The 18,419-nt window shown below is 40.9% G+C and overlaps 2 protein-coding genes across 6 annotated transcripts in view; both read left to right on the plus strand.

The window, feature by feature from the left end:
• The window catches only part of LOC145441433 (interleukin-1 receptor accessory protein-like 1), a 391,709-nt gene extending 382,179 nt beyond the window's left edge, over positions 1-9,530 (plus strand). For all 4 annotated transcript variants that reach the window (XM_080319295.1, XM_080319299.1, XM_080319300.1 and 1 more), the window contains exons 8-14: positions 1,314-1,411; positions 4,241-4,348; positions 4,413-4,651; positions 4,728-4,892; positions 5,495-5,601; positions 6,954-7,073; positions 7,952-9,530. In XM_080319295.1, coding sequence (XP_080175421.1) covers positions 1,314-1,411; positions 4,241-4,348; positions 4,413-4,651; positions 4,728-4,892; positions 5,495-5,601; positions 6,954-7,073; positions 7,952-8,101 — 987 coding nt within the window. In that variant the 3' untranslated portion in view covers positions 8,102-9,530. The remainder of the gene's footprint in view (positions 1-1,313; positions 1,412-4,240; positions 4,349-4,412; positions 4,652-4,727; positions 4,893-5,494; positions 5,602-6,953; positions 7,074-7,951) is intronic.
• A 333-nt stretch (positions 9,531-9,863) lies between these two features.
• Positions 9,864-14,652, plus strand: LOC145441436 (carbohydrate sulfotransferase 4-like). 2 transcript variants are annotated; one of them, XM_080319303.1, is made up of 2 exons: positions 9,864-11,421; positions 12,939-14,652. In XM_080319303.1, exons 1-2 carry the CDS (start codon positions 11,333-11,335, stop codon positions 14,062-14,064), a joined length of 1,215 nt encoding a protein of 404 aa, XP_080175429.1. In that variant the 5' UTR covers positions 9,864-11,332; the 3' UTR covers positions 14,065-14,652. The 2 variants fall into 2 exon arrangements, with proteins under 2 accessions (XP_080175429.1, XP_080175430.1); XM_080319304.1 differs by having other exon boundaries at positions 12,942-14,652.
• Positions 14,653-18,419: the final 3,767 nt, after the last annotated feature.

Here is an 18,419-nt window from a genome sequence, read left to right on the forward strand (position 1 = left end):
TGTGATGTCAATAAAACGAATATTCGCTACTTCCGATACTTAACAGCAAGGACAACATCACCTGATAAATTTTGAAGTTACAGTTTTCTGTTTCAACCGTGACCAGAAGAGTAACAGCAATTTCAGTCGATCTTTCATCGCATGTTCTTATATACGTTGACGCGTGGACTACTTTAGCCTAGCATCGGACGAATCCACTGACTTGACAGACATTACAGAGCGAATTCATTATCTGGGGGCTTTCTATTAGAGTGGAAATGCTGGCAGGGCAAACGCGGGTAGGGACCAGCGAAAAACATCAACTTTAAAACGCTGAATTCTATCTGTATTCGTGCAGGGCTCCACCCATTGGAGGAAAGGAGTAGGGTTGATTGGTTTGTTCAAAAATGACTCAAACGCCAGACTTCTTCTCATATCACTGAGAGCTCAAAGTGATAATGGCCTCTGTAGCGAAAAAGTTATCGGAATTTTATACTTGCTCCCTCACGCATTGAAACAGAGACTTCGGTTCTCTGGTGGAAGGGTTTGAAGGTGCATATACTGACTTGACAACTAATGCAATGCACGCTCAATGACGGGACATGCTTGCGCCGCTGGAAGATAATGTTCGCAGAAAAAAAACTGCAATCTTGCGAACTCTGTCCGTTAATGCTTTAGAATGCATAAAAATGTACTAAACGCCCGTATACGACTGGTAAGTAGGCTATAGTAGCCTAAATTTAATAATATCCCACTTCTATATACACGGAAATGATGATCTGCGGCCCGCAGCGTCTTTCGCTGTTAAAATGCGGCCCGTTATACGAGGGAAGTTGAGAACCCCTGTTCTAGACCGATGCGGTGACCGAGGTGGAAATAAATTATAAAATTATTACCCGTCGGAATAGTGTGATTTTTCAGGCAAAATTCTCTTGAATCAATAACTTATCGACATGGTATAGGTTTCGTAATCACTTTAGTCTGGGGATGTCACTGTAATGCGGCAAGTGATATGAAGTTGAAATTCAAGGAATTTTGATCAAAGATGTTAAGATTATTTTCGAATATTATGTCACTTTCCACAAATGCTTATAGTGTACATCCGTCCAAAGTTCGTTGGCGAACACGGGCCTCTGTAATATCTAGGTTTGCATACCAAACACGAACACGAACCGAACGTTAGGATCATCCCTACTGTGGGAACCAGTTTATATTGGAAAATGTGCGAACGTGTGATCGTTTCCAGTATGGACGAGCAAGAACCTTTACAAATTGTGTTCATTGGAAAAATGAAACATACAAACTTTGTATGCCATATCAATATTCTTATTTAGAAAGCGGATCCGGAACCAACGAGGTTATGTCGTGGGTTGAAATCTTACAGTACTCCGATTGATAAAGTTGAAGACAACGATCATATTCACTGCGAGAAGTAGGTTATAGTTGTCGTAACTAGAAACAAGTTGTATTTTCATATGAATTTTCTGCGTAAATTGCTGTTCGTATTGTTTTTGGCACGGATGAGGAATTTCATCAATAGTTCGCGACAATATTATCATATCGTTGATAAAATGACATAGGCACGGAGATCAAGTGACTCTTCAATTCACATTCACGGTGTACAACAGGGGTGTCAAACTCAAATTGCGTCGCGGGCCGGATTCAAGCCTTCAAATCACTCGCGGTCCGGACCAGTCAACTGATTCCAAAGTGTTACCTCATGCTCTCGCTTTTCCCTTGAATACCATAAAACCATATATATAAAACACGGATCATAGTGTATTTAAAGGTCAAGTCGCAACACCTTTATTCGCGAGCAATGGAATTGGCAAAATACGATGATAGTCAGATTGAGTACAGTTAAGAACAGCTAAAACAGTGGCGATAACGACGATGTATAAGTTGGCGTATTCTTCGCTCCCTTTGATTTAGTCGTAATCTGGCGTTAGCCCTGTATATGCGTTTTGAGGAATACAAGATATTTAATTGGAAACGCGGACGTTTGAATTTGGTTTATTATTATTAAACCGCAAGTCCGGTATCTTTCGTGTCTGGGGATCTATTGGGTCGAAAGTAACACAGCAGTGCGACCATAGATATTTCCAATTTGTATTTGCGCAACTAATATATTTTTCAAGTAATCTGAATAAAACGGCTCCTCATTTGCTTTTTGCTTCTCTGAATAACTACTTTTTGGTCCATATTTGTATAAAACTTTGAATTTAGTGTGCACTTTTTATCGTCTTGAAATTGGATGCAAGTTTCACTGACTTGTTACTATACCTTTTGTAACTAGAGGGGAGCCACAGCGCCGTATTCGGGTGGTTATAATGGGGCCTATGACCATGAAAGTATTTCCTGCAAAAATTCTCAACATTTGTAACAAATATATATGCTGGCAATAAAAACATTTTTAAATCCACTTAGAATTGCATCGCGGACCGGATGAAATCGTCTGGCTGGCTTTTTATGATTAGTATATAGGGCGATTATATGCCTTCGATATCAGGTTGTTGCAGAGGGGTGGGTAGCGACAATAAATAGCATTTACTAAAATAAAGACTCTCTCTTTCCTCTCTCTCCCCTCCCTCTCTCCCTCTCTCCTCTCTCTCGCTCTCTCTCTCTCTGTCCTCTCTCTCTCCTCTCTCCCTCTCTCTCTCTTGCTGATTGCATGATGTGTTAGGACAGGGGTCACCAACACGCGACCTGATATGAAAATATTTCGGAAAAACGCTTAGGAAATCATTTTGAAACGCTGAAATTGATTTCAGTTGAAACATATTGTTGTTGTTGTTCATAGTAAGTCATTTTACTGTGCCCCATATCACTATTCCTCACTAGTTGATACGGCTTCGGCATGGTAATATCATTCCATGGATGAAGAATTTGCTGATACGAATGGGTATATTGCCTTGACGTGCCATGGCCCACCACTGCCAAGACCGAGACGCTTGAAAAACGACTTCGAGCTCTCCAAAAGACTATGCTTTACGAGGAGATAGTTGTCCAGCAAATAGGCTAACCCCAATATTGATTCTTTAATCCAGGGGTGGCCAATCTGCGGCAGTAGAAGGGAAATTATGGAGCTGTCGACACTTTTAATAACTACCCTAAGTTTTCGAAGACACCCCTTGCATCAGCTGTACCGGTGAATCTGATCACATTGGCCGAGAAAGGATAAATATTTTATAGTAATATGTGAAACTATACTAATATTTATTGACGAAATTCACTCATGAACATGAAAAATTTTTCGCGCTGGGCGCAACTATACAGAATGGTTTCTTGTGGCTCTCTACAACATAACTATTAACGATTTCGGTGCGCATAGTATGCCGATATGCGTAAATAGATTAGTTCGGAGTGTACCGGCAATGGACATGGACAGTTTAACGTGGGTGTATGCGTATGGCCCCAGCTAGTTTATCACGACCAACCACCGGTATGCGGCCTCAGGCTACATGAGTAATCGAAATGCGGCCGTGACTAGCAAAAATGTTGGCCACCCCTGTTTTAGCGGCTACAGAGTGTTGTCAGGTATCGTGTACAGCTCATAGTTCAAAATATAATGAAATTGATGATCATGATAGTTTTGTTGAAATTTGTGTTTGTTCAATAAAATATTATTTCTTTTGTGATGACTATAACCGTCGCCCATGTTAGAGAGCACATCATTGTAATAACGTAGAGTTATCAGACGTGGTTGTTAATCTGCGTTGCCTACTTTTATCTCGATATTGATGTCTTGCGGCCCGCGGCCTCTAGGAATTTGGAAAAGTGGCCCGCGACCCATTTTGAGTTGGCGACCCCTGTGTTACGATTCTAGTCTGGGCCCTGTTCCTAAATCATAGTTATTTCATATGCAATCCCGATTCATGTGCCCTATATCGTGACTACCGGCTTCCCCTTCATGTCGTATCGTGTTTAAGCCTATGTAAAATACGACTAATTTTGTAGGTAACATGTTCATTTGATTTGATGATGCCGAACTCAAAAGTGCTTATTAGCCATTTTCGAGAGTGTCCGGAGTATGCATTCCATGCAGGCCGATTCATGCCATCGCAGATCCAAGCTGCCAAAGTTATACATTATTCTTTGTGTACGGATCATTTTGGCTTCCCCACCTTATAAGTAGGCCTAGGTCGTGCGCTGAAAACGTGCGAGCATCCCTGGCCCAGATAATTTATTGCCACTGCTCAATCCAAACTATATCATCCCTCTGTAACATGACCATGATCATGAATTCCCTCTTCATATACAGTGCACTATTACAAAGACCAAAAACTTACAAGCAAAAGTGTTTTCAATACAAACCACCTCCGAGCTTGCTGGGTCCGGATCCTAAATACAGAATTACACTGGTAATCAAGTGAGTGTCTGACGACAGATGAAAGCTTGTGAGTTACCTCAATCGCAATCTATTCACACGACAGGAATTTGCATGAATCAGATGTGGGAGAATATACGGTACATCACGCGTTATCTCGGAAGATGAGTGAACGCACCATCAAAGTAACGCTGGATCGCAAGGATGAATTTCAGAAAAATTCAATCTACATCGGAATTGGCGCTTCCGTTGCGATATTGTCCGCGATACTCTGTATATTGTGTTACTGCAGAAGAGTCGATATCTTGTGGCTGTACAAGAAATATTTAGGGGCTTTCGAGAAAGGTTTGTGGCCCCGCGATAATTATACGCTTGTTTCAATGCATCGCAACTTTGCGAAACACCGTATTATTTCTTCAAGAGAAAAAGCTTTACGATGTGGCCCTGGTGTATCACTACTCGAAGGATGACATGAAAGACACTTCCAAAGCGCTTACCGAAAAGCTGGTCGACCGACTACATTCTTTTCTCGCAGACATCGGCATGATGGTTTACGACGAGCAAAAACGGGAGAACGATTTCATGCGTATGTATCTCCGTAGTAAGAGGAGGTGGTCAAAGTAGCCACTGATGATGCTCAAGAAGAAGGAGATGTACGAATTTAAAGGAAATTTCAAAAATTCTACTAATAGTAGAACATGAAATTTCAAGTACTCTAGTAACTAATTTCAAAAAGTAGATTTCTTAGTTTGGTCGCCTACTTTTAGCAGGCAATTCTAGGTAAGCACTTTTGAAGTTGCAGGGTTCGCGACTCACGCAAAATATCTCGCTATCTCGGTGAGTTATGACAACCCCATAGGTGAAGCAAGTATATCTTGAAAGTGCTTAATAATTGCCAAATTCAAAGTGCAAGAAGTGAGTAGTTTTTACTGAAAAACTGTTGCGTATAATTGGAAGTAATAGTCTAAAAATGTAACCTGTTAAGTAAATACAAGTATAGCGAGTCATCTACTTGCACGCACACTCACTTCGATACTGGCCACCTCTTGTAATTAGTGTATATACACGGTCTACTAACCTTATCTGATTTTAGTACGCCACGGTGGAGGTATACCCGCTAATGAACGTATCGGACACTCCATGCACAGTGTAAATGCTTCTCAACAGCTGTTGATATAATATTTGCAGTGCAAGTTCAGAATATTGCGAACACACAAAACGACTGTCATCGCATCGTGGTGGTTTTGAATGAGGAAATAGTCGTTGATGACTGGAAACTGCATCAAGTGTATACGGTACGACTCTGATTGTTCGTCGGCATGCTGTACAAGTATCTCGCAAAGCGACAGTTAAATCCTTGCATATATCGCTGTAAAAGTAATATTGTCAATTTAGAGACGCCGAGATGATGGAGGGCTGGGGTTACATTTTGGATTTCTATTTAGATATAAGGAAGTTCATTTACACTTACTGTATGTTTGGTGCCCCTTAACGCAACACGTCAAGTTTGAAATGAATCTGTATTTGTCACGACAAAGCACATGAATATGTATAAACAAAAATAGTCCAATATACTCTGATTAATCTGATTTACTGAAAGCAGCACCTTCTGTTTAGTAACCAAGCATACAACCAAATGCTAGTTTGTTTAGAATAGTGGTTCTCAAACTTTTTGGACACGCCCCCCTTTATGACTTTATGATAGTGAACAATCTCCCTCCACCCCCACCCCCCTTATCGTCATATCGTAAAATGCAACGACAATGCTGGCAATCCCAACGGATAGTTTTACGGCATGGGAGGTTATGACTGTTGATAAGAGAGTTATCAAATATGAAATTCGGACTATACACACAGCAATAACTATGATTTAGAGGTAAATCGCACGGAGTGCGATTTTTTTCAGTTGATCGTTGCTTCGCTCCCCTTGAGATGCTTTCACACACCCCCAGAGGGCGCGGCCCCAGTTTGAGAACCACTGATTTAGAATATTACATAATTTGGTATCAGACGAATTGCTGGCAATCGACTCAGCGGTGAGATCAGTTTTAGTGTTAACCATCGTTCGCTTTTGGCGAGAATCAGACACAAAGCTCACCGCAGCGATTCTTAATCAAGGAGCATATTGGAAAACTAGAAAGTTGGTAAAAAGCTTAGTCATTGTGACGTATTCATGCCAAGTATAAACGGTCTCGTCATGCATGGCACATAACAATAAACGGTTAACGGCGGTGGGTAGGAACTATATAATAAAACCAATGTAGACAAACACAAAAGTCATGAAATATTCGTAATATCATATGTCTTATTCCATTCAAACGTCTGTTCGACTGTCGCAATTACGTACAAAGACCGGATTCTCTGCGTCTCTACTTGAACTTTAAGTAGAGGGGGCCGTGGATTATCCTTAAGCGAAAGTGGGCAACGACTAAAAAATCTAGCAATGACTCGCTTATAGTGACTTTATAGATATAATTAGTCTGTGATAATCCTCATATGGCGTGAAAAAAAGAACGTTATGGAGACCACATTTCGTAACGTAATTGAAAGCAATGTGCTGGGCAACTGCATGTGCAATTTTCCATATTTTATCTTTAAATTAAAACAATGTCTCCCCGCTTTATGGGCATACCTGTACATTTTACAGGCGATCAAGAATGCGATAAAAAATGGAACAAGCGTGATATTCATTCCGTTGCCCGGGATGAAAAAGAAATTCGGCGACAAAGCGACCCAAGCCGAAGTCACGCTGAGACACGCGATGGATGTAAGTTTGCATAAGCTGAACTTCATCACCGTATGACAGTTAACATTTCCGTTGGTTTGAAAAAGGAATACGATGATTGCTGCGATACATTCGTGCTGCATGTACTTATACTATATTGTCGGCGTTATCATGACAGTGGTGCGTCACAGTCAGCAGTACCATCGTTGTGAGATCGCTATCGCGTTACTATAATGCCATATTTGATTAGTCTATTGAAGATGTCAAGTATATATATGGCTGTATGGATACGTATGTAAGTCTGCACACTACGCGGTTGTCAACGCATAAAGTCTATTCGCACTGTAATAGCATTACCTAATTCCCGATGGCCTGTAATAGTTTTATCTTATGTGTTGTTTTTATGTTCACTTTTGACCCGTGAACAACAATGAAAATTCCAAGAATGTACCCATATCTCAAACTATAAAATTTGCAATGTCCATTCAAATGGCGATTGAATACGAGGGGTAAATATTTTGGAAGATAGAATACTTTCAACAATGTGTGAGAATACTACCTGACGGAAATTTTAAACGTTGTCAATCACGAATACCATATGCATACTGTTTATTCTCCCATGTTATGCATCTTTTGGATCCTAAATTTGAAACTATCCGAAGACGGAGCGATTTAATTTTCGAACGAAGCGTATAATTTCGAGACTCGAGAAAACAGATCTTTACTATCCGACCCGATTCATTACAATCAATTGGTCACTCGACTTGGATGCGATTGCTCCAATCGCTGCGCCCTGCACAGGAGATATATCGAGAGTCCAAGCGCTAATCTTGGTCGTTCTGACTATATGATAATCCCGATTGGAATTAAGACAGTCCTGGGTCAAATTGAAACCTACATTATAGCATTAAATTTCACAGCTCGGCACCACTATCGAGTGGTCTGGCCACATACCTCTCAGCAACGAGTTTAAAAGGAAGTTGGAATATGCACTGCCGAAGAAAGTGCCGAAATACGCTGCCTACCGTCAGGCTACTCCAGACAGACCGTTGATGCAGACCGCCGTATAATATACGAAGCAGTATCAGTACGTGGAGAGCAAAGAAATTCACACATCAACTGTGGAATTACAGTTGTCCACCATGCATGCTAATAAACATCGTTTTCGTCAGCGCTTTGCTGACAAAGGGGAGTCACATCGAAAATGATATAAATCAGCGATCAAAATTCAGCTCCAACTGAAATAGTAATGGGGGTGGTGAGAACCTCTAAAAGGTTCTGGCTAGTTCGTTTTATGAAAGGCTCGCAGTCGACATAGCTGCGATCACGGACTTATGATCTCATGTGACGCCATTGTGCCCATTGCAACACAAATAATGCTTGGTTTCCTGTCAGCCCCTCTGTCCCATCATGATCTTATAACAGCGTATAGTCGGTTGACTTGATTACATTTTAACCGATCCAGGATTAGATTTCAGCCAACGGACACGCCGCATTCACACCAATTGTGGTTGGGACTTCTCATGATAGCTCTGAGCCCAGCAACAATTTGGTACTGCGGGTCCCAAATATCATTTGTGCTTTCATCAGGAATGATGAAAATAATCTCTTGATTCCACACTATAAGTCCCTTTCTGGCAAAGCACCTATATCGGGTTAGGCGGCGAGACTTATCTCATCTCAGTCACCGGTACGTGCTTGACCAGAATACATCTCACTATTGAGGTTGTGAAACCGAATAATCGATGACATTTTCTAGTATTATGCTGGGTTTATCTTGGTTTATGTCAATGGTCCTTTTATACGCTGTCGCAGTGATGCAGCAGAGGGTGGTATGAAGGTCGTTGAATTTTAACCTATGATATTAAGACTCCGGCCAATCTCTACAATTACACAAAAATGTCAGCACTACAGGCTATTGTACAATGTTCGTTTGCGAACAAGAACCTCATGAGTATCGAGGTTTTGCTATTTGTACGTATACGAACGTCAACAGAACGTTCGCGCCATCCCAAAGGTATAATGATCGTGTTTATTTCTCGGACACTGATGGATAACGTCCGTTTCGTTAGGTTTTTATTATTTAATATTGTACAAATTCCATATACCAATTTATAAATCCCAAATGGTCAACGTGCATTGTCAATTCAATATACCTGATAATGATATGCCAAACATATATTTATGAAATTTGAAAGATTACCGGATATGCATGACAATTCAAACCTTTGAATAATAGTAGTGTTCAGTGTCATTTTTACATGAAGTTACATTTAATGTGAAATATATTTCGATCTTATAATTTATACATGCAATAGCAGCAGGTGTTATTCTCCATGCTATGCAAAGTCTTTAAGCATTTTCTACCTTTTACCTGCATGTATATATATACCTATACCACAGTGATGATTAATTGGTAACTGTGTACTCACTCGGTTTTTCATGCACGCAAATTTCCGCAGCTGTTTTGTAGATATTCGGAAATATTGCTCAGACTCACACGTCGTGTCGTTGAGCGGATTACATATCATTAGACAGTGATCGATTGACCAATATAGTCTTACGTTTGATGAGAATTGGCATCATTCACTTGCAGACTGACACTATTTTACTTGGGGGATTTGGCTTCAGTTACTTCGACAAAGAGAGATATTGAATAAAAATGATTTACTTTTCACCCAAGTTCACCTCTATGTACGACTGACACACCCCATCGGCGATAATTCAGCATCCCAGCTGTATGAATTCACTCAGGCGTTAATGAGCACTCTTTGAAATCTACTCATTAAACAACTCGAAAGCTACGCGATATGTGATACAACACAAAAGAAGACTTGTCTCGTCGGCCGACGCACTTAATATTATGCGCAAGGATGAGAGGACTCGTGTAAGCAGCGTAGCAGGCGTATAAGGCGGCAAAACAATCAGGCCCTACTATGGGATGGATTTTTGGCAAACGTCATGCGTAAGTCGTACTATGGCAGAGTGCGGAAGGATTTGTGGATCATAATAGTTTCGTCAATGTTTCGCAGCTACAATCAGAGCGGGATGTCACTGCGTTCAAAATGATATTATTTATAGATCTATCTATACGGAAAGCGCATTCCATTCTATTTCCATGGAGAATTCGTTGGTTATCTATCAGATAGTATGAAGTCGTGAATTCGTCTGTTCTTTATCAGATAGTATGTAGACGTGAATTTGTTGGTTCTCTATCAGATAGTATGTACTATGTAGACGTGAATTCGTTAATTCTCTATAAGCTATTTGTGAGCGGTCGTCGATGTGCTCGTAGTAAAAACTGAATGCTTGTATTTGTAATATATCAGACTGACAAGACAGATATTTGATTTAAAGTTCTAAGATCAGTAAAGTCATCATATTGGCGGCCTGTCTCGTCTATCTGTAGCATCGGTAAATGAGGCCAGGAACTGTCCGTAATCTGCCTAAATAAACATGTGCCAAGACTATGATAGGGAAAAAATAAGCATGTTTGGCAAGCATGGAATTCGATATCACCCAAGCATGATTGAAAACATAAGTTGAACATGACTTCAATACTGTGACTTGGACTCGGACTCGAGTCATAACACTATGACTCGTACTTGACCCTTAAAACGGTGTCTTGGACTCGGACTCGACTCGGTGATGAATTGAAAATGACTCGACTCGAGTCAAAACCACAAAAGTAAGATTGACTCGTGACTCGGAACCATGTGACTTGGTTACAACCCTGGCATCATCGTTAAAATCAATAGAGACCAATACCGGTTTTGCATAAAATCTGTTAGCGATAAATGGCGAGTCAGCTCTTACTAGACTAAGGAAACGAAATTACCACCCAATACCCGCTTTTGAGTAAAATCTGTATGCAATGACGGATCAGCACACAGTCAACTTTGGAAACGAAATTACTACCGTAAACGTAAAGTAGCAACCCTGGAACTTGAAGCAGTGTTAAATACCACCATCACATAACATACCAAGTTTCAAGAATTATCATATTGCAAAACCTTCTAATCGACGTATACCAGCAAAGGTCAACTCAAGGCATAAGACGGTAACACAGTTCAGGTATATATATCCCTCTGTTACATCACACTGGCAGGGCGACTCGCTAAGTTGCCCGACTTGCTCGGTAATTTGATGAATAGGAGAAACTAGTTCGCCGTTTCTTTATTAGGAGCGGATTTGAGAGAACAGACGATGAAAGCTTGTTGTAGGCGCTACCGGGCAAGCCCCGGCTAATCATTTACAAAGCAAAAACACAGAGATAATTCGGTTTTCGTGGAGAATTCGCTATGTATAGGCATTTACAAGCGAACGCACAAAAAGAATGCAATTCCCGCCGTGATTTCGGTATATGTTGTTTGCTGAGCGTCTATAAATGGTAAGTCAAAATTATTGAACAGAATTTTAGGTGGAGCAATGCCCCAGTTTCCCTATAGGACGAGCCGTCACTGTAATTTAGGTTTGGGATTTGATCTCATCGTGGTAGATCCGAAAAAATGTAATTTTTGTTGACTGCACGTTTTTAATTAGCTATTTTCAAGCCATCAGCGCCCACACTGGCGTCTCTGATTTGGCCAGCGGGCCACTAGTTTGATAGTTGACAACCCTGCCCTACCGCAATTTGATTTAAAAGAATAATAACAAATCATATATGTAAACGCCATATAGTGTCTTGTAACTTTCCTGGTAGCTTGTAGTGTAAACTCGAGGGTGCTAATTAATTTTCGAAACCATGATCCTGTTTGACGCCAAGCGTTTGCCGTAGTATTCTTCTACGGATGGATTGCGATGAATAAGTCAAATCTGCGAAGTCTCGCGATCCAGTAGTTCCATGATGATAGCAGTCATCATCTTCTGGCAGTTGAGCATATCATTGACCAAACGATTGGACATAAGAATTTCTATGGACGCTTATTGACGTGCGTTCAGTTCAGTTTGTTTTAGTATTGACTTTGCCCATATTGCGGAACGAAGATTTAGAATAGGCATCCTTACACTCAGTGATACACCCCATAAGGCCCATATATTCTATATATCGAAGTGAATGAAATATTGACAGTGTCGTTACGTCGTTGCCGAGATTTCTTACAGTGTCAGTACTTGCGCATTGTCTTAAAGGCGATATGAAATAGATATATCGTTGAAGAACACCAGATTATCTTCAATGTATAAAGTGAATAGCATTATTTTTAACTGTGGTCGCATCTCAGTTATATATGTAGAACTTTCCCATTCGTTCTTATTGGTATGACGCCGTAATGAACGGTATTCGAATGTTCGGCTCGGCTCGACTCGAATCCTAATGCTGGAATTTGAAATCGCAATTCCCGGGTACTTGATGTAATTACAACACGCGAATACCTATACAAACTTATCATCGTCGCAGGCAGTTTGATAACATACACTGCACGAAGTGCGTCCCTTATCGAAGTACTAATTGCAGCGAAGGAAATTATAGTGTATCTAGCACAACTGTGACGGTGTACGGTAGCAAAACGTGTATAATGTACAACATAGTGAACAGTACTGCGAAGTCACGAATCTGTAGTGCTAACAGCATATTGCACAGGAAGGTTTCAGGTGTAGGCGAATTCATTACGTTCTTGACAAATCTGCCAATGGTTTCGTTGAAAGCATACAAGCCAGGGGTATCAAACTCTTGGCCCGCGGATTGTGTTGTGCTGCCCGCGATAATCTCATTGAAATACTTTCTTTCACAGGATGTGTAAGATATAGAATGTGTAGTAACAGCAATCAAACTATATTTGTATTGGCGTTACTTATATTAACGGTAGTAGTTTTTGTTTGGATGTATATGCCTGTTGATTTAAGAACGAACTATCGGGCTGAATGGCCGGAGAGAATATCGCAAACAGTTTTAACAAGCAACCTCAGTAGGAATATTGCAGATACAAAGACCATCAATTCAACATCAGCAAATAATGCCGCACCAAATCAACATGTTACCTACAAAGAGGGATGTCAGAAGACCAAACGAAAGGCTGTTATCATATACGCTGCGACGCGGTCGGGGTCTACATTTTTAGGGGAGTTTTTCAATCAGCATTCTGAAGTATACTATTTATTCGAACCGCTCCATAACGTGGGACTCAATATGAAAAATCGTTCGGAGATGCAACAGACGATATTGAAAGGATTGTTTCATTGCAATTACAGTGGCGTTCAGGAAATATACAAAGATAATCCCAACGACGAATGGTTTATGTGTCGTAGCAATATCTGCTTTCCGTCAAGAAGCAAATTTTTATGGCGTAACACCGAACTTTGTAACCGGGATGCCCCATATTGCGGCGTAAAGAGATTCGATCCTTGGACACTGGAAAAGATCTGTCAGCAAAGCCTTTTCACAGCAGTGAAGATCGTTAGTTTATCCACGCTAAAAGATTTTATACCTCTACTGAGCGACCCAGGCCTGGATTTAAAAGTAATCCACTTGGTGCGCGACCCTCGCGCAGTGGTGCCGTCGCAACTGAAGATGCTTAGGACGAGCACGAATCAAACGCGCACGGTCGCAACGGGACTATGCACTAGGTATTATGATGATTGGCGGTATCACACGAGATGTATCCTGGAAGGAAGTACGAACTCTACATTAAGTGCAGAGTCTGCGCATTGTAATCAAACTACGCGACAGTTATGGAAAGGTCGTTATATGAGATTATCTCACGAATTCGTGAGCGAAGATCCGCTGGGAGCCTTGACGAAAGTTTACGAATTCGTTGGCCTGAATTACGATAAAAACGTTGCTGATTGGTTGCGGGCGAGTACAACTAATGTAACACAGGCCGAAGCCAATAACGGAGCTCTCACAACGGGATTTTATGGTACTATTCGAAACTCAAAGAAATTATTATTGAAATGGCGTTATACCCAGTCAATAAAAACTATACGGTCTATACAAGATCAGTGCAAAAAGTCAATGAAAGCTCTTGGATACATCCCAGTATATACAACTCAAGCTCTCAAAAATGTATCTGTCAATTTGTACTCCAGTGTATAATCGTACCATATGACATAACACGAAGATTGCACTGAACTTTTGTCGATGACTAAATCAATCAATCACATTTATCTGTTTTATCCGTTGGGATTCGTAATCAGTTCGGCTATAGAAAAGTCCGTTATGAACTTTTTCAGATCTTACAAAATTGTCGTTAAGGGAGGAGCGTGAACCCCAAAACGTTCAAAACGTTAGGAAAGGCTACGTCGAAGTTAGACTATAAAATCTATTTATTAGTATTGATGTGTGGAGAACTGTACAAACAGATCCGGAAATGCGTTTACTTTGAAGTCTAGTGTATTTATGTACCGTGATTACTAAACCTACGAACGTCGTGTTAGTAATCCAGGTTCGCATTAAAGCCGATATCGCAAATTATGCTAGAACAATTAATGATACAAGTGACCGGTTTCATATTCAAGTTCAAATCTCGTTTGTTGCCAGGTCTGTTCTTTAGACCAGTGGTTCTCAACCGCCGGTCCGCCAGGTTTATTACAATTTTACACCTTAAGTTCAAGATCAAATGTTGACGGCTTGTCCGTCCATTGATAAAATAAATAAAACATCAAATTTTAAACTGATTCAGAACTTCGTGAGGTAACATATTAGGGCTGGAAACATGTTCGATTTGACTTTAAGTTCATGACGTGTCATTTGACGACATGCGAGCGACAAGCACAAAACAGGTACGAGCTGACTCATCGGTTAATAGCGCAGTTTGAGCGATCATTCGTTGTCCATTCATTTTTTCAGTGCAGGACCGTAACTGGGGAATCCGAAACCGCCCAATTGGAGAGGGGCCGATCTTGAAAGGAGCGCCAAATTATTTAGCAGATGAGCATAAATCTTAGCGTATTATGTTTTAAAAAAATTTCCCAAAATTTGCCAATTTCATTTCGCGCATTTCGAGATTTAGTGTCACTAAATGTCTTGCTTATTAGGTGCCCTTCTCCGAGAAATACGCGTGATTTATAGAAATGACCATGTCAGCGCCAGCCATTACCACGCCACGACGTACCAACAGTCAACACATAATCAAGTTTAGGCTAACATGGGACTCCGAAAGGTGTGCCAAAATTCGGCAGCGAGAAAACCGATTCAGTCATGATTTATCGAAAATTTTGGCTATTGGCGCCTTTTGGGCACAAGACCAAAGTTTTTTGGAGTGTGCTGACGAAGTGCTTTTTCGGCACGGATCGGATTGTCGGTAGTTTCTGTGAGGTATGTTCTGCTGGCGCGCATTGTATTCGTATAGTTGCCAGAGTATAGCCCATGCATCTGGTGACAGTGGATAATGAGCAAGGTAACACGACAAGGTGCTTGGTTCGACTCCGAAACGCATCTTCTCTCAATATTGTCAAAGAAAAGAATATTATTCGAGTTGATGTGATCGGTTAAACCCACGGCCTTCGGCGCGAAAGACTGCAAACGACTTTCGGCGGTAGCACCTTTATCCGGACAAGGCAATTTTACCTCGACTCAAGACTGGCTACCATAAAATCCCATTGATGCCATCATGAAGATAATTAATTAAGATCAAACCCCTCTAAATGTGACTCTCTAGCTCTAGCACCATATAATTGCAAAAACGGCTGCATGCTTTACATTTTGGCTTCATTTCAATTTTGAAAGTTCACCGGTCCGCCTGACATTTTTTGAAATTTTACCGGTCCGCGAGATGAAAAAGGTTGAGAACCACTGCTTTAGACTGTTACGCCATACGTTTCCAAATCCTGATTCGTAACATGATGCAACCAAGTGGATGTGATTAGCAGTGTTGGGATGACTCGAGTCAGACTCGAGTCACCTTTTTCGTATGACTTGACTTGACTCGAGTCACCTAGGTGAAATGACTTGACTTGACTTGACTCGGCGTATCAGAAATGTGGATTGACTCGTGACTCGGAGCAAAATTCACGAGTCAATTTCAAGTCATCAAGTAATCGATGTCAATAAAAATCACTGTATTTTGCATATGTTCGGATTGTTCGCGAACCGCTCGTGTAACCCATGAGAGCGACCAATCATTCAACGATCGTGCGTTTTACTGAGTCTACATTGTTCTCTCACAAATAAATTGATAACAAACGAAGTGATCGAAGCTTACAGCTTACGTTGTCGTAAACTAAGTAGTAAAGTAATTTAATAGCAAAATATATATTTCTGTTCTCTGTTCTTACCTTAACCACACCTCTTGTTTTATTGAAAATAAATTCGAATATAGTCTACAATACACCCTCAACCATTGGCGCAGACTCGAATTGTATCATATCAATATGTATAAATGATAATGCATCTTATCAATTCGTTTCTCTATTCTCTATGCTCTATTTTGGATAGTAACTATAAACTGAGGGTATGTAATTACTTGGGAAATTCAACAGTTCTGCGTATATGTGAGCGATACAACTACTTCTTGCGTGTATATTCAACTCTATATTTGTTCATCGGTTCAGAATCAATGATCACTCAATCTGCATTTCCGACAGCCAGCAAAATACAATGACGTAATCATGCCTCATACTTCGAAAAGGCAACTTGACTTGAATTGTGACTTGACTCGTGACTTGACTTGATTTGACTCGACTTGACTCGAGTCACCTCCAAAAATCGGGTGACTTGATTTGACTCCAGTCACCTTTGAAATTCGAATGACTTGACTTGACTCGAGTCAGAATGTGCAATGACTCGTGACTCGAAGGTAGTGACTTGATCCCAAAACTGGTGATTAGCGTTCATCCTCCCTCACAAACGATGTTATGTCAAGCAATTAAAGATGCGGCTGAAGGCCGACATTTCACCAAGATTTGGACCACTTGATATTTGTTAACTGACGTCAGTCTCGAATCGGTCTTTTTAGTTTAAGGGGTGAGCCGACCAGGTCTCTGTGTTAACGTGATATATTTTGAGTCGGCATTATGACAAAAATCACGCAGTGAATACATACACTCGGCTGACTCGGTTATTTTACCAAGGCACACAGAGCTAGGGACTCAGCCTAACATTAACACATTCACTTAGCAACACGTGTTACCTGTAAAATTCTCTGCTTTCAATTTAGAAATAAAACCGCTATCCGCAGATCGGAGTCTAAACGTTTGTCCCGGCCGGATAACTTATTTTCTGCTTCACATTCGACCAGCCGGGAGAAAAAAAGGCCCGTACCCATGCTATAGGAGATATTTCGTCACGAGATGTTAATTCCGGGTCATGCAACCTACGACATTATACGCTGAATGTCCATGGCCGTCGTAGGAAATACAGTTCTCTCTGAACCGCCATGCACCCCATTACAAATACTTTACATTCCAACCCCACCGAAGTCGAGTTGTTATGTCATACAGTACAACCACTCCTAGTTATTAAATCAACTGGTGAGGTAAAAGCGTCGTCCACCAATATCAACAAATCGATGGTTTATTTTATACCAATATCTTGAAAGTACTTGAAAACGTCGAATTGCTGTACCGAGTACGCGTTTTGTTGGCTTGCCTGTTTTTGTTTCAACTATAGCATAAAGGTTCGATAATAATCTATTATCGAGTTGCGTGTGTGAACCTAGTTGGCAGTACGATATCATGAATGCAACTTTTATGTTGATTCGTTCACTTGCTAATGGGACGATCTTCGTTGCGCACATGAGGCATATCACTCATTCACGAGTATGGTGACAGGTGAATTCCTAATCCGAAGGTGGGGACTGGGGATTGATGACTACGCGCCTCGTGTATTCATTATTGTATGCAACGTGCGATGCACAGGCCAAGTGCGGTCTATGCAGAGAATAACTGTGCGGCCCGCGAAATACTACTAATTTTGAACGGTTTGCGGTTCACAAATGCCTTTGCAACTTAGCTTGTGGTCTGGTATATACGGTCGAACAACGCTTTTAGGCTCCATAGTGAGAATGACGTCTCGAAATAACTCTTGGCCGCGAGTGGCATATAATTTCGGTACTTGGAAACATTGTCTCTTACTATTCGACTCGAATCAACAAAATTAATCCTCGAATCAGATTCGACGCACCTTGGTTCTAAGCGTATGCGGATTGCATGGCGATGATGACCGTAGATCTGTGATTTCCAAACTGGGAGTCGCGGCACACTGCTGTCTCTGTCCCCTAAGTGTCTGTGCACTCATTATCAGGTGCCGGCGAATCATTTCGAAATTGTGTGAAATAATGGTATAAATATGTAAACTATGTGATGTGGACAAGGATATCTGACTTGAAAGCTCAGTAGCTGATAGATAAGCAAATGTGACGATGATAGCAATTATAGCGTTGTAGATAGAGTTTGGGAATTGCCATGTTATAATTTGACTGCTAGAAAACAACGGTCTCGAAGACAGCCTTT

Source organism: Botryllus schlosseri, chromosome 6, assembly GCF_051294905.1.
Source record: "Botryllus schlosseri isolate E-star chromosome 6, Bs_hap1, whole genome shotgun sequence".
In the NCBI taxonomy this organism is placed as follows: domain Eukaryota; kingdom Metazoa; phylum Chordata; class Ascidiacea; order Stolidobranchia; family Styelidae; genus Botryllus; species Botryllus schlosseri.

Bases quoted from the DNA above. Each gene is read 5' to 3' on its own strand.
- LOC145441436 (XM_080319303.1), top strand. From the start codon at position 11,333: ATGTATAGGCATTTACAAGCGAACGCACAAAAAGAATGCAATTCCCGC. The intron at 11,422-12,938 runs GTAAGTCAAAAT...AAGCAACCTCAG, and splicing joins TTGCTGAGCGTCTATAAATG to TAGGAATATTGCAGATACAA.